This window comes from Thyridium curvatum (assembly GCF_004353045.1).
Source record: "Thyridium curvatum strain D216 chromosome Unknown NODE_1_length_1224711_cov_81.814160, whole genome shotgun sequence".
NCBI classification, from domain to species: domain Eukaryota; kingdom Fungi; phylum Ascomycota; class Sordariomycetes; order Thyridiales; family Thyridiaceae; genus Thyridium; species Thyridium curvatum.
Window position 1 is genome coordinate 23,089 of NW_022156756.1, and position 21,783 is coordinate 44,871.

The 21,783-nt window shown below is 55.5% G+C and overlaps 5 protein-coding genes across 5 annotated transcripts; 2 read left to right on the forward strand and 3 right to left on the reverse strand.

Moving 5' to 3' along the window:
- Positions 1-4,765: 4,765 nt before the first annotated feature.
- Positions 4,766-5,926, reverse strand: E0L32_000010 (uncharacterized protein; the record flags this gene model as incomplete). The annotated part of the gene is made up of 2 exons (XM_031132540.1): positions 4,766-5,220; positions 5,281-5,926. 2 exons carry the CDS (start codon positions 5,924-5,926, stop codon positions 4,766-4,768), a joined length of 1,101 nt encoding a protein of 366 aa, XP_030997387.1.
- A 1,520-nt stretch (positions 5,927-7,446) lies between these two features.
- On the reverse strand, positions 7,447-8,280 carry E0L32_000011 (uncharacterized protein; the record flags this gene model as incomplete). The annotated part of the gene is made up of 1 exon (XM_031133649.1): positions 7,447-8,280. One exon carries the CDS (start codon positions 8,278-8,280, stop codon positions 7,447-7,449), a length of 834 nt encoding a protein of 277 aa, XP_030997388.1.
- Positions 8,281-12,193: 3,913 nt separating this feature from the next.
- E0L32_000012 (uncharacterized protein) lies at positions 12,194-13,301 on the forward strand (the record flags this gene model as incomplete). Its single annotated transcript, XM_031134757.1, has 2 exons — positions 12,194-12,401; positions 12,781-13,301. The coding sequence occupies 2 exons, from the start codon at positions 12,194-12,196 to the stop codon at positions 13,299-13,301; spliced, it is 729 nt and encodes a 242-aa protein (XP_030997389.1).
- A 540-nt stretch (positions 13,302-13,841) lies between these two features.
- On the forward strand, positions 13,842-14,576 carry E0L32_000013 (uncharacterized protein; the record flags this gene model as incomplete). The annotated part of the gene is made up of 1 exon (XM_031135355.1): positions 13,842-14,576. The coding sequence occupies one exon, from the start codon at positions 13,842-13,844 to the stop codon at positions 14,574-14,576; it is 735 nt and encodes a 244-aa protein (XP_030997390.1).
- Positions 14,577-15,317: 741 nt separating this feature from the next.
- Positions 15,318-16,052, reverse strand: E0L32_000014 (uncharacterized protein; the record flags this gene model as incomplete). Its single annotated transcript, XM_031135466.1, has 2 exons — positions 15,318-15,800; positions 15,867-16,052. 2 exons carry the CDS (start codon positions 16,050-16,052, stop codon positions 15,318-15,320), a joined length of 669 nt encoding a protein of 222 aa, XP_030997391.1.
- Between the last annotated feature and the right edge of the window lie 5,731 nt (positions 16,053-21,783).

Below are 21,783 nucleotides of genomic sequence, written 5' to 3' on the forward strand. Positions count from 1 at the left end.
AAGTATGCCGTGACAAGTAAACTCAGCGGCGGAGAGAGGTGTGCCACTGCTCAGTCCGAAAGCTGACCGGGCTCGGTGGAGGTGGAGCCGGGACGGTGTAATCGTCCTCCTGAATGCTGCGCGAGGTGGTGACGCCTTGGGAGCTTCTCGACGCCAGTGTTGCGTTCAGGCTGGCAAAGAAATCTTGAGAAGTCGAGATGTTGAGGTGCTTGCGGGCCGGGGCCACGGGCATGGGTGCGACGACTTGGGTCGGCATTGTCTTTGGCTGCTGTAGTTGAAATTGTTTGTGTTGGAGTTGCAACAAAAAGGCTGCTTCCGGTCTAATAAGATTAGCATGTGCAAGCGTGGAGGATTACAGGCAACACCTACGTCGAGGAGGAGGAGTATTGATGGTAGATTATGAGTCTAAGATCGAGGAGAGGATGGATCTTGTATTGACAGAGAGAGGCAGAGAATCTTTGATGGGATGAGGCCAGGCTCGAAGAAAATGGTGCTGGGGGAGGGTAATGGGCCGTGTTTTAAAAAAGCGTTGAAAAAAAGATTCGGCTTGGGCTTGCTCGCCTCGCTCACGGTGTCCCCGTTGGCGGAAGTTGCTTCCTGGGGTTCCGGGGAAGTTTCCCTTGCGATGTGGAGAAGAATATCTGGGACCAAGGTTCCAGGAAAGAGGGCCTCGAAGTAGCTGCGACAAATTGCAACCTCGGGCAGGGATGCGAGAGGCAAGCAGACAGGGAGGAGTAATAAAACTTCCTTTCTTTTTCTTTCTTCTCTGCCCGTTTCAATAATTGATTTGCTAATGAGGCCAGGGAAGGCAGGATGTTTGCATCCGTTTGGTGGTAGTTGACGGGAAGCAGCAGCAAGCACGAGTGCAGGAGTGCAGGAGTGCAGACACTAATGAATTTTTTCAATCGAGGAGGGAAGGTGTACAACAGCACTGGGAGAGAGAGACCTTATGGTCAGAGGAGGAGAAAATCTGGGGGAGAGTCTGGGGAACGGCTGAGTTCACGATGGGATGGTATTTGTATCTATCTGAAAATGCGTCAGGCCAGGCACGACGTGTGCTCTATCTGCCTAAGGTATGATTCTCTGATGATGAGGTGGAATGGAACAACAAGGACAGAGAGAAACAAAGGCACGTAAGCACATCCCCAGAGAGTGTGTGTCAGGTTGGGGGTACGAAGCAGCCAGCCTCGAGGGCGGAAAGGTGACTGAGTGATGGGACTGGGAATGGGGATGGGATGGATGGATGGATGACACGACGGGATGGCCTGCTTGCCTGCTCCTCGCCCTCCTCCCTGCGCATGCAGTTGGACCGGCTCTGATCCGCGAGGTATGTAAATCATGGGCTTGGACGTCTGAGTACCTTGTCACATCGCTTCAGCCGGGTCACCCCCCAGAAAGTTTTATGCCCGACTTGGCCGGATTAGGCACCTCCCTAAGCCTTGTGGCACAGTGAGCGTTGCCGGTAGATCCAATTGCGACCTGAATCTGCCCGGACGGGGTGATGGGAGCCTGGCTGCGAGGTCGAGTGTTGCATGAGACGGGAGAGAACCTTGGAAGCCCTGGAGAATTTTTGCTCAAGTCATTCTGGCTCAAAGGAGACTCGGGACGGGACGAGTCGCCCTGGGTACCAGTGATCAAAGAGCCCTGCAAGTACTCCGTAAGTTAGGTACTTTGGGTACTTGCTCCGTACTTCAACAAAGCACTCCACCGAACACTAAAATTTCCGGGATGTTCTGCGTTCGCTCGGAGACGACGCCAGATTATGCCAGCAGAAGGTCCATGGAAGGTTCCATGTTAGGGGTCCCCTGGCCCGTCTGTCGGCCAAGCGCATCACCTTCCTACGAAGTACGGAGTACGAAGTACGAGTACTTTGACCGAGGCGAAAAAAGGCCGACGAGGGCCTGGGGCTTTCTGAGCACGGGCTGCTGCTTTTGGTTCCCGTCTTTCGAAGAAAATTTTCCCAAACACCGGATTGTACTGCATTTTGCCTATCGCGGATCAGAATGATGCCACGACAGCCATCCACATCGCGGGTTGCCGCCTTCGGGGAACAAGAGGGAGGATGCCGTGAGTGCTGGAAGATCACGTATCCGTGAAGCAATCGTGCAGTCGTGGCACACGCACTTGGCGGCCCCCAAGTGCACAAACAACAGCCCTGGAGTCCGATGTTTCCAAGGCTGTTTGTCGCAGGCGAGTGGCCAGATTGTTTGCCCTGCCCGGAGCCCCCAACATCATGGTGGATTCACAGAATAATAATACCTACCTAGGTAGCTTCATACGGACTGGCATTGGCAAGTAGCTAGGCTTGTATGGCACACCGAGCTCCAAGAGACAAGAAAGAAAAAAAAAATAGCCGAAGCATTGCTGTGGTAGCTTGGGAGTCACTCCGTAATCTTACAACACAGGTACCTCGTGTTTTCCACTTGTCAGCTTGGCTGACCCATCCATGAACATCATCAATCAGGAGAAGCGGATACTTCCCCGGACTGGCTACCCGTCAGACTTGTCCGGATTTAGCACAATTGTAATGAGCGCTTCGCTGGTACTTCGTACTTGTACATCCAGATGAGACAGTTCGATCCTGCCACCCTCTGAAGCCTTCTGCTAGTTACCGGTACCTATCCATCCATCTCGTGCTCCTTTTCCCGAAGCAATATCGGCCAGGCAGGCCACAACACCCGGGGAATAATACCCAGCATGCGGTGCTCTCTCGAACAATGTAAGTACCAGCTGCATTCCTTCACCCTGACACCCTGCTACAAGCGCCGCCAGCATGGACAATGCATTCCATCTTGTCTCTGTTGTATGCTACGCTACCCTCTACGCTTGGATCGCTCGGCACTTTACTTGAGCAACATCTCTGGAACCTCTCGGAATGCGAAATGTGTGGGGAAGTGCTCGTGTTGCCAACCTGGCCAAGCTGGCTTGCAGGCAAGGCGACCTTTGGGCCACCCCCCACGATCCACGATCGGCGCGCTGCTCGTTGTCCATCCCCCAGCTCTCCAGTCCGGAGCTACGAGAGACTACTGTGCACACTGCAGGGCTTGTAAGCCCACCCAGTCGCATATCGTGAGAGGGTCCAGCAAGCATTTGCGCTCTTGATTGATGGGCTCCAAGACAAAGCAGCAGGCAAGAGAAAGAGAAAAAAAAGCAAAGTCCCGAACTGCGCAGTGTGACACACCTCTTGGTCACCGCTCATCTGCCGCAGCACCCCGACATTTGTAAACCACAAGATCTTTCTGGGCTGTCGCACACTCCACACCCGTGGAACGAAGTAGAGCGGAGGCAACGACTCGATCAGACTGGAGATTTCAGCGGCCATTGGCCATCGGCGACGCACAACGAGGAGGCATACCCGGGGCTCTTGGACGCTGCGTCTTTGACTCATCTCTCGGGGCCTCAACGGCGGCCTGCAGTGTGACTTGTTGGGAATACATGCGTCGCCAGCGCCTCTGACGTCGAGCTGGATGCCCGAGACAAGGGCCTAGAGTCGATGCTCCGTGGAGATCACTTGTCTGGCCCGGAGACCATTGCACAACTCACACACGTGTCATCCCCCAAGATTCTTTTTCTTTCCCTGAATCTCAATCCGCATTGGAATTCAAACGACGACGCGTACGTGAGACCGCACGGCACGCAGAGGCTCCCGAACACTCCGATGGGTGTTATCATGTGCCGTGTTAAGAGGCGATATGCCGTTCCCCAGACTTTCCAAGTCCTTGGTATGAGCGGGAGGAAGCCTTCATTCCTTGGATATGCTTGAAGACAATTTGCCGCCCTTGACAGCTTCAAAGATTATCCACTCACTGTGGTCTACAGGCTTTCTGCGTTGAAGGTGCGCCACAAGTCCTCATACCGGCTTGTTGACTCCCCTTTGGCTCTATTCCAACCCCAAATACTTGGTGAATCCAGACTAGCTAGCTTCCCGATTTCACGGCTACTCGCGTCCGCAGCGCGCGCCGAGAAAAGTTGGTACATATACGAGGGAGATTGTCGCTGCGAAGTTGCGGTGTGAATAAGTGAAAAGCCGTCACCCGTGCCTGGCCGTCAAAACTGGCCTTGCTAACATTAAATGCCGCTGTGACAGCTTCGCAGCATGACCGACTTCGCCATTGGTCCTTGTCGCGCCGTTCAGCTGCATCTCCCTATTCTTGCTTCCCCCTTTTTCTTCCAACCCTCTGTCTCACCGCTCTCCCTGCACCACTGGCTCCCGAATGAGTAATGATCACAATGACAGTGTCGAGAGAGCTGAAATGATCTCCACACAGCTCGAGTTCGACGTCACCAGGTCAATTTAGCAGGATCAAGCCAGGGCTAGAGTAATGGTGAGCATGTATATTGCGATGTTCAATTCAAGCCCTCTAGGGCATTCGCCTGAGATCCATTGGACCCCTTAGCAATTGATATTCTTTTGTAGGAACTCATCCTAGTTTTTAACATGGGAGGTATTTCCCTAGTAGACGTTCCAGGAATCCCTATATCGAGATGGACCAGACTTCAATTCGTCACTAGAAGTGAGACACCTTGCTCTTAGCATACTTGTAGCAGCCTGTGCCTTTCTCTTGGGCCATGATCACCCACAGCCTTGCCACGTACTAGGTAGGCCTCTGATAGCGCAAACAATATCTTTGTAGCAAACCTCCCGAGCACACGAGGCTCGATAGCTGAATCTCTGGTAAAGCGCCGAACCAGCGCCGCTGCACAGGCCCTTTTCGTCCTTCTCTATGGCGAAGAATCCTTCCCTTCCCAGGGGGGAAGAAGTCCACTAGTCGATCTCCAGGCCGTACGCCCTCGCCGCCGTGCCGCCCCAGATCATGGCCTGGTCCTCCTCGCTGAGGCTCGCGAGGTCGCACATCCTCCTCACGACGTCGCGCCACTTGACCCAGGGGCTGGCGGCGCCGTCGCCGTCGCCGTCGCCGTCGCCGCGGGGCATGTCGAGCGTGCAGACGGGCCAGTCGGAGCCGAACATGATGCGGTGGGGGCCGAAGGCGGCCAGCACGACGGCGAGCCAGGGCTGGATGGCCATGAAGATCTCGTCGGCGGGGCGGGCGCGCATGGCGTCGCTCATCTCGCAGAAGAGGCCCGACAGCTTCATGTAGACGTGGTCGCACTTGCCGAGGGTGAAGACGGCGGAGCGCCAGGCGATGAAGGCCGGGTCGGCCGTGTTGATGATGGTCACGTCGGGCTTGCACATGTGGTCTAGAGTGTGAGGGGGCCTCGCTGTTAGGAGAGTTTCACCAAGCTTATTGCAAGAGAGAGTGATGGGCAAAAGAGACTTACTCAGGACAAAGACGCACTTCTCCCCCTCCAGAACGCCCTCGTGCGCCCGGTCAATCATCTCCACCGCCTCCTCGAGCTGGATCCTGCCCCGCCGGTGCTGGTCGATGCCCAGGTCGAACACGAACCCCTTCCTGCCGAGGAGCCGGAGCCCCTCGATGAGCTCGTCCCTGAGCATCGACCCGTCCGGCTTGTCCTGCAGCAGGTACCGGAACCCCTTGACCAGCCGCCAGGCGGCCGGGCCCGCGGCCCTCTCCGCCTCGGCGAGGTACTCGGCCAGCCTCGCGGGGCCCAGGTGCACGGGCGCCCAGGGCACGACGCCGAGGCACAGCGCGGCGTCGGCGGCGGCGTGGCCCTGCCCCGGCCGCGGCCTGCCCTCGGCGATGCGCCGGAGCCAGTCGATCTCCATCAGCGGGCCGGACCAGTCGGTGCCGTCGCCGCCGTTCTTGCGGTCCGTCTCGAGGAAGACGAAGCCCCGCAGGGGCGGCGAGTCGGGCCCGGCGCCGGCGTGGGCGGCGGCGCGGTACTCCTCGAGGGAGTGCTGCTTGGCCAGGGGGTTCCCGGGCTTGCACCAGGCGAGGTTGTCGAGCTCGTCGGCGGGGAAGAGGTGGATGTGGGAGTCGACGATGGGGATGGTTTTGGAGGCCATGGTTGCTGCTTGCGGTTTCGTGATGTGGGGATGGGGGGATTCAGCTAGATGATAGAGCTTCGCAAGAATTGACCAATTCGAAATAGGCTGCTGGAGAGCAGCAGCGGTATCTGAACTTGCTCAAACAAAAGTCTTTCTGGCAGAGAGGAAAGAGTAGGGCCAGTTTGTGTGGCTTTTGCTATGTCGGTGTGGAAACAAAATTGGGGTGCTCAGGTCGGTGAAGAAGAGGAGAGAGGAAGAAGTTGTTACAGCACCTGTTTCATACAGTCCTTTTGAACCTGATCGATTGGGAAACACAGCCTTGTCACGGTCTTCATTGGAATAGTTTACAAGAAGAGAATGCATCCATGTTGGGCCCGTCTGGTCGACACGCAGATACCCTGCGGGTTTCCAACAATTCCCCCCTCATTCATATGTGGAGGTTCACCTAAGTACAGTCTTGCCGAGCCCAGAGCTCCAACGGCCAGGCCCCTAACTCTCTAATTCCCACCGACACGGCGGGGTTTAGCGTCGAGAGATTCCCACTAAAGGCCTGTCATAGGGCACTTTTTACCAACACACCCCACTAGCTTCTCCAATCTTTGCACCGAAAAGCGAGAGGACGTCACGGCGGGGTCGAAATGTCCGTCGGGTAAATTCCTCGAGGACCTCAAGGTCCTTAAGGTACGGTACTCGCACGCCAACCTAGCATCGACCTAGATCTGAGGCTAGAGGTCCCTTCAGAGGGCCAGGAAATGAATGCGGGTATCACAGTGGGGGACAGAGAACGGAAGCAATATATGTAGTACCGGGCGATCAACCAATAGATTCAATATCGTCATCTATATAGTATTACCCATGGCAGCGTGAGGCAGTGAAATGCTTGAAACAGGTCTACCAAAACACTGGATTCTCCTCCTCCACCTCCTTCCTTCCGGTATGGCTGGCCCAAACCTATCCACTTCCGACCAGAGGTGGGAAATAAGCTCGGGACCCATGCTTGACAAAGGTTGCAAATCCGCAGCAGGTCTGCCAGGGCCCCCAAGAGGAGGCAGCCCCGGCAGTGCTTTGGCTGTTGACAAGAAAGGATCTTTGGGATAAGACCCAAGCTTGGAAACATACGAAATAGGGGGGGTTTAACGCGCGACCGGGAACCAAAGGTGTGGTTCCCAGTCACGCGGGGCCGCAGCATCGGCCCAGATTGTCGGCGCACGCTTTGAACGAGCGTCGCAGGCCCGGCCAGAGACACGGAGCACTCCCCCAAGACCAGCTTGAGCGGGCTCCGGCAAGGGCGCATCGGGCGCGAACAGACTCGCAGCGGCTGCAATTAATAACAAGTCTGGAGGCACGGCGCCGGCGTAGCAAAAAGGAGTACGCCGTGCGCGGCCCGGCAATGAGCGGAAAATGGCTCAGTTTTCAGTCGAACTGGCCGCTGCGCGTGATGAATGATTAAGGCTTCTTCCGGTCCCTCGGGATCCGGGGAGAGCGTTCGTCTATGGTTTGTTCTTCTCAGTCCCTCGCCCGGGGCAGGGGCGACCCGCTCATGAGCGGACGACGATGCCGTTGCGGCGGGCGGAGCGGTTGACGTACTCCTCGTCCTCGGAGGACGAGCACGAGTCCTCGTCGTAGCCGCAGCGGGAGCCGCCGCAGTCGAGGCGGACGCGCTCGCCCTTGCGGGTGATGCCGTAGCGCTCGCAGGTGCACGAGCTGCAGTCCGAGCCGGGGGTGGAGTAGCCAGAGAGGCTGGAGCTGGGGCTGGAGCTGTCGGAGCGGTAGGACAGGGACGAGCCGGTCGAGGAGACGGGCGAGGAGGCGCCGAAGTCGGTGATGATGTCCTCGTCGTACTCGTAGATGCCGGTGTTGGCGAACTGGTCGGAGAGCTCGTCGACCTCGTAGTCCTCGTCAAGGATGTGGCGGGTGGCGTGGGGAGCCACGGGCTTGGGAGCCTTGATCTGGGAGACGGAGAGGGGGCGGCCCTTGGGGATGTCGGCCGTGGACGAGCGCTTGGAGGACTTCTCCTTGGACGAGCGGGAAGAGCTCTTGGACTTGGACGAGGAGTGGGAAGACGACTTCTTCTTGTCGCCGGCAACGTCGAGGATGTTCAGCTCGCGGCCGGTCGTGGGCTCCTTGGTCGAGGCCTCGCTGGGGTTGTGGGCGACGTGGTAGCCATCGATGATGTAGTAGTACCAGTAGCGCTGGCCGGCCTCGAGGGTCGAGTTGTTGAAGCGGAAGGTGCCCTTCCACGTCTTGGTCGAGCCCTTCTCCTTGGAGAGCGGGAGCTGGCCAGTGTAGCCGTCCCAGGAGCCGAGAAGGTGGACGGTCTTGACGCCGGAAGAGACGCGCAGGGAGAAAGAAAGCTGAAGCGAGGAAGACATGTTGAACTTGTTATTAAGAGAAAGTTATCGGTTTTGGAAAGATCAGTTTGGTGGCGTTCAGCGAACAAGCACAAAAAACCAGTTTTTGTTTTATTAGGACGTGAGGTTGCGAGGGGATACAAACGTAGAAGACCGGCAACTACGCTGTTGTGAGTATGATTTTGTTGATTTTGGTATTATTAGAAGAGCACAGCTCTTTGAAACAGGAAAGGGCAAAAAAAGAGAAAGGGGTAAAGGAAAACAAAAACTGATTTTTGAAGATTGGATGCTTGCTGAGGAGAGGGAAAAGAGAAAGGTCAAGGGAAAGGGTGGGAGAGGCCGGCGCCCTATATACGGTTGCGTCCCGTTATTGAGGCCATCCGACAAGGTGCGAGATGGGACGGGGGGCCAACCTCACAGCACAGAGCAACGAGATCGGTCCAAGGAGAAGAGAGGGTCACCAAGCACCTGCCAGTGTCCTTAGCACAAGCGAATCGGGCCAGCCACAGGGCAGGTTCCGCTCGGCAATCATCACACGCAGCCACCAGAGCTGGCTAAGCTGCACATTACCTGGCCGAGCATGACTGCAGAGGCCAATGAGAGGCGGGCTGGGTAGTGGAAAAGCAGTGACGGCCATGCGTCGAGTGGGGTGCAGATACCAATATCACCTCTGAAGCAGGACGGCGGGCGGGCAAGGCAGGCCTTCGTCCGTCTCCTCCCTGATTTGTGCTGGCCTTGTCAGCGAATGGCAGCACGGCGTATCCTGTCATGGCACTACTGCAAGCCTGGCGGCTATGCGGTATGGCAGAAATAGGGTGCGATTCACGTTCATGGTCATGATGATGGAGGTGGAAGCGGAGGAGAGAAGAGAGAGGAGAGATGTGACGGGTGGGACCGAGCTAGTCCCACCCCCGGCCCGTTGGGCGTCTAAATCCCTGTCCACGGCCGCCAATCGCCGTCCAGGATCCGCCTTGGGATGCATCTCCATCACGCAGAAACAAGACAAGCCCTCCCGGTTGTGGCCAATGACAATCAAGGTCGCGAAGAGCCTGCCTTTTTACACGGTCCTCTGTGAGTGGTCGCGTTCCCATTCGGAGAGAAACTTTCTGGTTGACCCCCGGCGCGCAGAGGATCATGCAGGCTTTGCTGCAATGTCGGTCGTCTCGTGAGCACACGGACAGACAGACCGACATCGTGTAAGCATGTCGCCTGTTGCTCTTGCAGGGGAGCCATGCGATGTATGTACATCGAGATGGCCTGGCCAGTGGTGATGGGAAGTGCGATCGGTTCAATTCAGGGGTGGTCAATTCAGATGCCTGGATCCGAATTGGATGCCAAATGTCTGTATGTATGGGCAGACTCGCTACAAGTCATCAATTCCTGGACGGCCTCAGACTACTGGTCAAGCCCGTACGTAGAAGAAAGTCCTTGTGTTGTACTTGCCATGCACTCCCGTACTCCGTATGCATGAACAAGGCATTCGTCCCATCTGCCAGCGCACCCTGTCCTTGAGTATCGGCGAGATTCTGGTCAGCTGTGTGACGAAGACTGCCTGGAATCGGCCTTGGAATTCGTCTTCAGCTCCCGAGGCCCTGGTCCATATTGCGGTGATAGATAATATTGCGTGCCGTCCCTTGCCTTGGTCTCGCGGAAGAACCACAAGTCCACTCCTGATGGGCTGCTCACCACCCTCACTGCTCGGTCTAATGCATGCAGTCCTTAGTCTCGGCGGGTATGCGCGCGTGAGACCTCGTTCTCGGTCACATTGATCACTCTGTCGCTTCCAGACGACCTTCCCATAGGCTCGTGCGGGTCCTGGACCGTTTCTTCTGTACAATATTTCCTGATCGAGTGCCGAGATCGTCTTCTGCACGGTCTGCCCTCTTTGGGCACACGACTCCGGGACGCACCTCTGCTGTCTTACCCGGCTACATCCCGTCTATCAAGGTGCAGCCAAACAGACGTCGGAGGAGAACCGTCTGTGTGTCTTAGAGCATGCAGGTATGCGCAGGGTGATCAATACAAGCTGGGCGAGGCAGACGAGCACACGGCGGCTAAGCATTGCAACACTAACTGGATGTCCACAATTCTTCTCAAGCAGCTGTCCTTTTGCCGAGAAAGTCTATTGAATCTACTGCGGTAGTGCTTCTCATCACCCTCCTCTTTCCCCGCCTCTACCCGCCGAGACACCGGACCGCTCCGAGAGGACCAGGCCCGGCTCTTGGTAGTGTCACGAGGGTCTCTTGGAGAGAGGCTCTTGGTCTGCTGTTCAGCGGAGAGAAACCGTCCCAAAGATAAACGCGGCCTCAGATATTTCTTGATAAGCTTGGATGATCTAATTTGCAGTATTGTCATAGCTGCCATCTTTGTAGCATCCGGCCGGCTTGGGAGGATGTTTTAATGGAACGCAAGTACCCCTGATACAAAGGCACCAGTACATTATCTTTATGGTCCTGCTTGCCCCTCCATTCTCCAAGAGGATCATCATCCCAGAGAGGATCGGTCGGCTTGTGAGAGGGACGGGACCGCCCCCTTGGAACCGTATAGATCCAATCTGGACTTGAGGTAGACGAGCAAGGAATACCACACAGCCCGTCAGGTGCTCTGATAAAATCTCTGCCTTCGTTCTCGATCGTATAAATATGTTTCACACATATTTGGGATTAGACGGCCAATGTCAAGACCGAAAATCTAGTCCCGTGTATGATGAAGGCACCTGTCCGCTTGGAGTCGTCGAAACCTAGCTCTGACTGGGCGCTTCTGATCTATGTATTATACGGATGTACTAGCACATTAGAGGCAGCACTGGGAGGTTGAACAAGACAGCAATGTATGCCGTTTGTCAATCCAAAGTCGTAGGGATGGGGCGTCCGGATCTCAGGGGAGTTCCATACCTATTCAGACATATTGGAGCTTCTTTTAGATGCTCTCATTGATCTGGTCGCAGTAATGCACCATGAGGTTGCCTGCAATGGTTCAGCCTGCCTTCTTTGCGGATAGCCGGGATCTCAGTACCTAGGGATTCGATCAAAGACAAGCGGAGAGAGTTCTACAAAGGCCTGCCTGTCAGTCAGTTTTCGGGTGGCCTCTTATGTTATCCGGGGCCCGGCCCGGCCCCCGAAGCCAGTCCCTGGTCAGCTCCCCAAAAGGGCTCATCCCGTTACACTCCGAGGTTATCCCACTTGACCCATAGCCGTCTGCGGACGACAGTCGTGCTCTCAGCAGAATTACCGCTGCAAAGGTCCTATTACGAGGCTCTCCCGACAGACTAGTGTCTTTTGGAATCACGTCCATGTCAAAAGCAGAAGGTTGCTGCGCCCCGCACGAGTCCCCTCTCGTCTAAACAGATTGATCGAACCGTCCCATGATGGCTCAATGGAAAGGAGGAGTTTGTTCCGTCAAAAAGCTTGTCCTTCCCCCGAAAAGCTTGTTCTAACGTCGATTCTATCATGATCGGGCCGAAGGCGGTGTTGTTGGTTTGGTATATTGCAATATTGTTGGGTATCAGATCTCGAATACGAGCAAGACACAGCAATCTTGCAACCAACAGAGGCATGCACCTTCCGCTTTGGTCCTAGTAACGAGGTGATTTTGGGAGATCGTGAGTCTCTTTCTGATGCATGTCAATAGACTATTGGATCTATGCCGCAATCCTACAGGTGCGAGACACTTGCCTTCAGAGCACAGAGTTGTTGCCGCTAATGCGTCGCGGTCTACAGATCACCATTCCAGGATAGACAAGAATCCTTCCAATGACTTGCGTATATGCCTCACGTTACATGAAGACAGCCCAGCTGGTTTGCCAGCTGAATAGGGTTGACCAGCACTTATATAAAAGGAGGGAAGCTCGACCGCCAAGCCCGTTGACTGTTCTGGACGACATGCAACACCAATCTCGCAGACAAGAGCCAGCTCCTTCCTGATTGGCTTCAACATGCTTGTCATAAAACTTCTCATTGCCGCGTCTGCGATGCTGTGCAGTGCCGGGGAGGTCCCAGAACTCGAAGAAGTATATCGTTCGGGTGATGATGGCTCCGTGCTACCCAGCCTTGAACAGCTCCGCCACCAGTACAGAAACACGGAGTTTGAGGTTGAGCCAAGGCCCGACCTCACGGGGCTCAGTGGCATGTGGAAAAGATCAGGTAAGGGAGCCAGTCGAGCAGCTGCGATCCATCTGATTCTGTGACCGCGGTGCTAACATGTGAGACTGACAAGAGGACGGTGCTCAGTGTATCTGTGGCGTCTGCTGCATTGAACAGCCGAACAATGCGTTCTGTGGGAAAGTAGCCGGGTGTCCGCAAGGGTGTTGCCAGAAACAGTCGAATGGACAATGCCCTTTTGTCATTTCTTGCTGTACTATCTGCCGCAAGTAAAGGCCATTGCTTCCGCTGATAGGTTTTCGTTTTTCTGTACACGGTGTTGATCATGATGACCTCGTTTAAACACATGCTGCTGGGCAGGTGGGAGTGAATTCTGCCATCGCATCACCCTATTCCATACTCTCAGTTATGGTGGTTTAAGAGAATCCGGTCAATGGAGACTTGGAGACCTATTTACGATGTCAAGGCAGTGCCACAGATGCCAAAACTCGTCAGAAGTGGGCTCTACAGGCAGCTCAAGCCCTCAAGGCTCTCCATGCTATTGATATAATCCACCAGGATGTCACGCCTCGTAACTATCTTTTGAATGAAAACTTGGACCTTCGGATCTGCGATTTCGCACACAGCTCGTTTCCTGGACATTCTTCCACGACTGGCGCCTCGGGGTCAAGATATCAACTCTGTGCATGGAACAAAGGCTACATTCCAACGGCGTCAGATGACATATTCAGTCTGGGTTCTGTGTTGTACTTTATCATGTGTGGTGAGGAGCCTTATAGCGACCTCTATGAGGATGAGGTTGAACATCGGTTTGCAAGTTCGGATTTCCCCGCATCTGATCATCTTGACTGTGGTACGGTCATCCAGAGTTGCTGGAACAGGACATTCACCACGGCAGAGGAAGTAATTCAGGCTTTACCTCACGACAAGGACGTCACTTAGAGAACCATCACACTAGGAAATTTGACATCAATCGAACCTGCCGGGACGCCGGACCGCTCCGAGACGGCGGGCCGGGCTTTTGGTAACGGCGCGAGGGCCATACACCAAGGCGAATCCTTGGTCTGTTTGTCGGCGGAGAGAAGCAGACCGGTAATCAAGGGGACCTTCTCGAAGATTGTGTCGCATAAATATGTTCTTTACCTCGGAGTGTTCTGTCTCCGTTGGAAGCCAACGGCGGGCCCCACCATTGACCGGGGACCGGGCTTGGCTCCTGTTCTCGGCACCGCCGTGGATCAAATATGGTGACCCACTATGCCACTCCCACTCGCGATACCCGTCCTGCTGCCTGAGAGATTGACGAAGAATTGATTTCCGGTATCATTCCAAATCAGACCCTGAAGTTTGTGTGTCCACGGCTGTAAGCACGTCAATAAAGCGAGGCGATACCGCACAGGACGCGCTAGAGGAAAACCCCATCATCACCAAATCGCCACGAAAACTCAGTGAGCTTGTCTCTCCCTCATCCGCCCACAAGTAACTATGGACGCCCTCTACGAAAACCCGGAGACGGCCGCCCTCCTGCGCGCCGTCACAGGCCACGTCAGGGAGTACATGTCGCACTACGACGCCTCGCACGACTTTGCGCACATCCAGCGCGTCGTCGGCCTCGCGCGCCACATCTACCAAGTAGAAGCAACAGCAACAACAACATCCTCGCCAGACAACCACAACAACAGCAGCAGCGAGCCCCTAGACCCCCTCGTCGTCACGCTCTCCGCCCTGCTCCACGACGTCGGCGACAAGAAGTACCTCAAGCCAGGCCAGGACCCCTCCACCATGGTCTCGGCCCTGCTCCTCTCCCTCTCCTGCCCGGCCGACCTCGCGGCCCGCGTGCAGGCCGTCTGCGCGGGCGTGTCCTGGTCCGCGGAGCAGGCGGACCCGGCGCGCGCGGCAGGCCTGCTCGCCGCGCACCCGGAGCTCGCGGTCGTGCAGGACGCGGACCGGCTCGACGCCATCGGCGCCGTGGGCGTTGGGCGCACGTTCGCGTTCGGCGCCGCCATGGGGGCGGCCGGGGCCGGGGCCGGGGCCGGGGCGGACCACCGCTCGCTGGGCGACACGATGCGGCACTTTGACGACAAGCTGCTGCGGATCGAGGCGCGGATGAAGACGGGCGAGGGCAGGCGGATGGCGAGGGAGCGGACGGAGAGGCTGCGGCTGTTTCGGGAGTGGTGGGCGGAGGAGAGCGCCGTCGCGGCGGCGGACTTACTGGAGTGATGCGCGGACTTTTTGAGGTGTGGGGTTGGCGTCACAAGGCTCATTAGACGAGAGATTCATCAAGTAGAGGTTCTACGGCTCTGACGATTCATAGAAGATAGCAAGAGGGTTCAATGGGTCTTGGGAAGGGGTGTTAGTGGCTACCGGGCAGTTGTTCAGGAGGCCAGTCAAAAAGCGTCCTAAATTCCGCAATGATTCAAGATCAAGAGACGGTTGCACACACGAGACGTGAAGTTGCAGGCAGATGATTCAGATTATTTGTGGTATTATGTGTGAGCTACCTCATCGGTAGCTCGATTTGCATGTACTGATCCAGCTGACAGCTATGCGACTTCCCCCCGGCTTTTTGGAAAAAGACAAACAAAAAAAGGACAACTAATGTAAACCCCAAGCCGCATGAGAACGCCGAGTCAATCCCTGACCAGATATATTCCAGACCGGTTTTATCCCCAAACCTGGTCTCATGCCCGTGAACACCGAAGAAACCCCCTCTAATATGAACCACCCAAGATGCGTCTATGATTAAATAATAAAAAGGGTCGCTCAGCCTGCAAGAGTACAACCTCGCGAGCGGGCATATATATGAAAAACCCGGCGAGGGAGCGGCCGCGTTAAGCTCGAAATGATGTGAGCGAACAGAAGAATCGAAAAGTGATTTTGTCGACGCAGGCGATGTCTGACACGAAGATATATGGTACAGCAATGCTTTGAAAAACACAAAGGAGGGAGCGAGGTGCCCGCTTATAGCACGGCGGCGGCGATGAAGCCGACGAGGGCCAGAGCGGCGCTGACCTCCTTGGCGGCAGCGCCCGCCGTGGGGATGGTCGTGGGGCTGCCGGTGCCCGTGGTGACGGTGGTGGGCCCGACGGGGGTCTTGGTCGGGTTGCCAGTCGGGTTGCCGGTAGGGTTGCCGGTAGGGTTGCCCGTGGGGACCGAGGTGACGCCGGTGCAGTAGGGGCAGGGCAGGGTGCTGTTGTAGACCGAGGTGACGGTCACGAGCGTGCTGGAGGCGGGAGGGGCCGTGGTGTTGGTGGGAGCCGGTGCGGAGGTGGTGGCGGTGTAGTACGGAGTGCACAGCGCAGGAGGCAGAGTGAAGGTGCCGTTGCCGTTGCCGGAGCTTCCGTAGACAACGCAGTTCTTCTCGCAGGAGGCGTCACCGGCGGTCTCGCTGGACTGGTAGCAGAGAGCGGGCTGGACACCTAGTGGGGGCTCGCCGGCAAGGTTCTATATCGCGTGTTAGTCCGTCTTTCTCTTAGATACAGATCTGGTGGGTTATCTCTCAAGACATACATCAGTGCAGCGGCCGGGCTGGCCCTTGCCGTTGGCATCACAGCGGATGATGATATCGGTGCCGAGAGAGCTGCCAGCGCAGTAGGCAACGTTGGCCTGGGCGCACTGGTAGGTGCCGTTGTTGAAGGTGACCTGGGCGGCAGCCAGGCTGGCCGAAGCGGCAAGAAGAGCAGCAGCAGTCTTCATTGTGTGCGGGTTTGTGGATCTCTGATTAACGAGTGGTGGTGATGTGTTTGATGTGTTTCAGCGAGCGTTTGTGCTATGCAGCAGACAGTCTCGTCGAGTGTTTGTATATGTGTGGACGGATGAGACGGATCGGTATGTGTGCGTGTGTCAAACTTTGTATAAGTTGCTACACAGGTATTGGCTGAATGTGGAAGTGACGGAGGAGAAGCTTCAAACTATGGATGGAGAAAGGGCTCGAGATTTAAATATCAGGAATGCCACAGAGGGAATGGATGATAACCTTTTTTTCCCTCACAGCATGTTCCTTAGTCATGCACCGCAACCAAGAGAGTGATTGTCGTGAGAGAGACGGGATGCTATTCATGGATTGGTGTCTAAGCTTATCCTGGTAGCAGACTGTGGAGCGGCCTCCAGTGGAGTGACGGCAGCGATGGCAGCAGTGGAGGGGCGAGAACTCGTAATGGGGCTTGGTGTGGGCGCGGTGGGCTAGTGGGCCACCTTCTTTAGCGGGCCTCTGGCCAATCCCCTGCGCCCGTCGCTTCTCCCGGCAGCTTACGGGAGGTTGGTTCGCTGATCCAACAGGCTAATCGCCAGTGACAGCTGGCTTTGGGGAGGCTGGGAATGCGAGCGACTGCTAACAGATCGCTTAACTGACTCGCCGGCGATGGCCGCTAGAAATGCCCTAGAAGAGATTGCATTCTGTTAAAGTTTTTGTCACTTTGCTAGTAGTGCTTCAGGGTCCTCCTTAGTTGCCAACGGACTTGCCGTGGCAACTAGAAAGCAAGACTGGCGGGAGTTTCGTTCAGAAGCACTGGCGGTGTTTGCTGGAGGTAACGTCACAGGGGATTCATCACGCCAAAATGGACTGTTCGCATTTGGCATGCTCTCTCGTATTCCACGCCGCCCACGACTTTACCATCGCCGGTCCACCGGTATTGCATGTGCATACCTGCTATGCTTGTACGCACCCGGTAAACACCTTGCTCGCGCATGCACTAAACAGGCAAAACCCGCCGTCCCTCTCGGCATATCTCCACGGGCCTATTCTATCCAGGGTAACGAAATGACCCATTCCGGCGGTTCAGAGCCAAGGAAGGGACCATGCTCCCCAGGTCACGCTTTCGTATGACCCGGAGCCGGGGTAATCTACAAGTATTCCTGTAGCACCACATCATCAGACGGTCTCTCACGAGAGACTGGACGATAGTGATCTCGAGATTCGCATTGCACGAATTACCCTGCCCACCAGACAGATTCATCCACCCATCAACCGAGTCCACTCTTCAGATGGATGCTCACACGTAAAAAGCATCGGGTTTATCAGTGATAGGTAGTTAATTATGCGGTCATGGACACGAATCTTGGGCTGATGGAAGCTTGCGAGGAAGCTGTCAGAGCGGGCCGGCAAGTAGATCCTTGTTGCAGATCGTTTGCCCAGATAACCGTCCAATCCGTCGTCCAGCAGCCTCTGCCTCATTCCAGCCACGTTCAAGCTTGCGCGAGTCGCACACTACAGCTGAACAAAGCCGCAAGAGGTGACGAAGTATGGTGGAGCGCTGGAAGGGCAACGCAAAGGTGCAATCCAGCGAATGAGGTCCGGTGTCGCTCCTCTGACCAGAGACTGCTCGTTGGTGGCCTCATGGCTGGCTTGGCACTGCCACATGCTGTGGTGGCGGCATGAGTCCAGGCCTGTCGTAAGGTTTGCGCGGCGTGAACTGAAAATAGCTTTTGACCTCGGCAAAGTGGGGCCTGGAGAAGGTCACTGGAAAATCCCCCAAACACTGCCAAATTCTGAGGACCCTTGAGCATCAAGCTTTTCTCCCTCTTCATCGGCGCATCTCGGGGCGGACTTGCTCCGCCTGTCCATCTGTTCGGGGTTTCCAAAAGGGAGTTAGGTATCGATTGGCTATTCTGCTCAAAATGCCATATTGAGCATTCAAGATAGCCATTGTCCGTGCTATCCATCGTTACGTCATAACCCCCAGACTACGCTTGTGCTAAGGTTTATCGATCCTTGCTATCCCTTCGCAGGGCTGAACCAAAGCAGGCTTTGTGCGGCAAGCCCGAAAAGAGGTTATTTTTACCTGCTTTTGGAGCCTAGTGTCCTGGTTACCTACCCTTCTACCTATTCGGGCCTTGTCTACCTAGGTAGCTAGAGGAGAGTTGCACTTGAGGATACCTATCGTGGGGTTTACAGGCGCCACATGTCCAGGTTGCATAGAGCAGCATGCCAATCTTTCCCCATGAAATCTTAGAGAATTCCTCGCCTATTTTTGCCAGCACTGGCCGTTAGTACCCAGGGCTCCTCTCTGTAAAACAAAGAAGCTACGAGATATGTTGAAGCCATTTTAAGGTTTGCCATGTGTGCCGTTGTCATGAACCTTGTCCGCCATTCCTCGCCTTGAGATATCCGAGATGATCGCATGCTTTCTGGCTAGCGGCAACGCAGGGACAGCAAATCCTCCAAAATTCGGCGTCCTTTACCTTTCTATGATAAGGCTCTGTCCTGGGTTGGTTACACATAGCTTCGACATTTTTGTTATTGCGAAGATGCCACGGGATCGTCAGTCGGCACTGTCTTAAAACCAGGCTGTCTAGTCAAGTTGGACTACCCTGGTACCTAAAAGCATACACATGTTTAAAGAGTAGATCACGATTTGTAGCCTCCGGGGGCACGTAGGCTAGATCAATGACGAGGACGAGGACGCCAATGAACCTCTGATAGACGAAGAGGCACTCAGACCAGGACTGAATCGTAATCGAGATACGCTTTTGGTTGTGTCGAACTGGAGATAAGCCAAAACGACCGTAGCCAACTGCTCGTATCGACCTTCCCCAATACCTACTTAGGACAGCCCTCTCTTTGTATCCCGAGTCTCGGGCCAATACACATGACGGGTTTTATAAGCTGCATGGGGAGAAAGCTCAACCCCTTGTGGGTTTTCGCCCGAGGCTGGGCAAGGAGAGAGGGAATTCATTGGCCAATACTGTCCTCAAGCTGTCGCTTTTACTCCGGAAGGGCTCGTAGTAAACCTACTCAAATTGGTTTCTGGCATCCAACCTTTGGGCCTTTACAGGTTGATTTCAAACAACAACCGAGCACGGTATGGTCCGAACACCTGCAGAAGAAGGCACGGCGAGATTGTGTTATACCAGCTGCAAAGACGTCCCTTCTCTCTGAAGGGTATCCCATTCGAAATGGATGTGTTGTTGGGTCGGGACGTCGAACTCTTGGGTCCGCCGTTATGGCTCATTTGTTGCTAGTCCTTCATCTGAACAAGCAGAGAACCTATACAAGACCGACATTGGTACACTGATGCCGATTTAATGCCGCTTGGACTTAGTGCCAGCGCAGCAAAGGTCACCAACGGTGCGGACATGGTATCGTATCAAATGTAACCCTGCCGGTCAGACGCCGGACAGAGGACGGAACCGTTGCGAGGTAGCTAGCTCCTCCGGCCCGGAGACCCCTCATTGCAAGGCCCTCCAAATGCTACGAGCCAGCAGAACCGGATCTTGCCAGGTAGCAATCTATCACAGGATCGCCTACAGATGATACCTGGTGGAGCGACATGAGCTCCCTATCCAGAAGTCTTCCGGAATGTGTCAGGGACGTGACAGGAGGTGGGGAGCGAGCGACAAGGAAAGGGCCGCTCCGAGAGGTGAGACAGCCATCGATCACTTGCTTCCTAACAACGAGAGATATATGGCCCGTTATTAAGAGCACAAGGCCTGTTTGGAGGCCGCAAGAATAGTTTCATTCAACGCTCAAGAGCCGATCGCACGTGGTTGAGAGAGGCTGGATGAAGTGACAAAACCCTGTAAGTGAGATGGGTGGGAGGGGCCAGGATGGGACCAGCGTCTGCCCCCCCTTCTCCCCCCACTCTCGTGCGCAGCCATTGATGGAAAAGCAAGATGCGCGACCACCTTTGGTTGCTAGTGTGTGCTGCATCGATTCTGCACGCGTCGAAAATGGTCTTGTGCCCGAGGGCTAGAGATCGTGAAGGTGTAGGCGCAAGCGCCTCTGATTTGTCGGCGGCGACGCTGGTGCAAGTCGCAGGACATGTTAGGTGCATGATGGTAACTGACCTAAGAGATTGGAGGGGGGGCCTGGGCACATGAGTACTTGGGCTGTTCGGGCATTCTGATTCGCAGCTGACCAGATGCTCCTCCTGCAGGGTGGGAAACCTGTGAGCAGATGTCCTCGTCCTGCTGCTGCGGTTTTCCTTTGCGCAGGAGTAGCTCGGAACTCTGGATCGAGTAGCAATGGTTTGCTTCTTGGGGGGCTGGGGCTTCGAGTCAATGGCGGTTTCATCGAGGTGTGCCCATGTACATGGTTGTGCATGGCATTCTCCGCATTTCTTTTCTTTCTTTTTGGCTTTTCTTCTCGCAGTCCTTGTTTTGTGCAGCCCGGACGGCTGGCGAGACTTGCGCAGGTCCTGTCGTGGCCGTGGCTTGCAGCATACCTGAAGCAGCATGCAAGCAAGCAAGCAAAGGGACACTTGCTGGGTTCTGATTAGTGATGGCTACAAGTAGTGTCCCGAAGCAGCTCAGGAGTGTCGTCGTGAGCGGGGCATGGCTGGGAAATGGTAGGTTATTCTTGGAAGGATGACCGCGCGTAGACCTGAGGAAATCGTCGGAGAAATCCAATCATCCTTGGGGAGATCTTGACCCCCCCCCCCCTATTCTCTCTTTCTGACAGGGAGTCGACCACCGGGGCCAAAGAGGAGGACGGAGAAGGAAGAAAGTCTACTTGGGAAAAGCAAGGGACCGCCACTATGAAAAAAGAACGAAGAGAATGGGCGAATCACTCGAGTGTCGACTGATCTCATCCAGTCTTGCACGTCAGTCCGCCATGCCGGATTTCCCTAGGTCGAAGTTAGCGGCCAAGTAGTTGCAGTTTTAGGGCCAAGGGGACGGACGGGACGTTCCCTCCTGTCTGCTCTTGCCATGCTGAAAAGGCGCACGGCGCGGGCCCTCGTTGTACCTAGCTGCCGTAGTGGGTTTTTTTAGCAGTACCACATCCTGGCTTAGCCCCCTCTTCCTCCTCCTGGACCTCTCTCCAGCCAGTGCTTCCAGGGCTTCTCCCACCGTTCTGCCAGCCTCTTCCTTACTTGTGCCCATTATTCCCTTGCTTCCAGGTTTGCGTCAGTCCCGTCCCCGCGTTCACCAATCAAGATCCCCAAACCTCTTCATTCCTCCCGGCGCACTTCCTTCTCAACCGCCACTAGGAAGCAATCTCCCCTCGGGTCTGCGTCTTTTTGATGCCGTTGTTCAATAGTCCTGCCGCTCGTGAAGCCTCGAGCTGCACTGCTTAATTTCTTTTCCTGCCGTCGCCGACCCTGTCTTGTCCTCGACGGGGCAAACGCTTTTCGAGGGAGCGTCTTTTGCTTGCGCCATGCGCTGGGATTCTTCGGACCTCTGGCTGGACATTCGGCCTTGGTGATACACTGCTTGCTTGGGGGAATTGAGCTGCCGTCCGGATCGAGAATAGATGGAAAGCAGTAACTCGTCTGCCCGACCCAATCTGTCTGTCTCTGCGGTCATTGGATCCGCGTCTTCACGAACAAAGGGCCCTGAAAGAGTGTCGGATGCGCCCCCGACAGCTGCTTGCCCGTCTCTCCTCGCTCCACTGGAATTCGATCGCACGCTTCACGTCCGCTCGCCGACCAAATAACGGCACTGCAACAAGTACGAAGACTTGCCGTCGCGGCAACCTCTTAAATTCCTC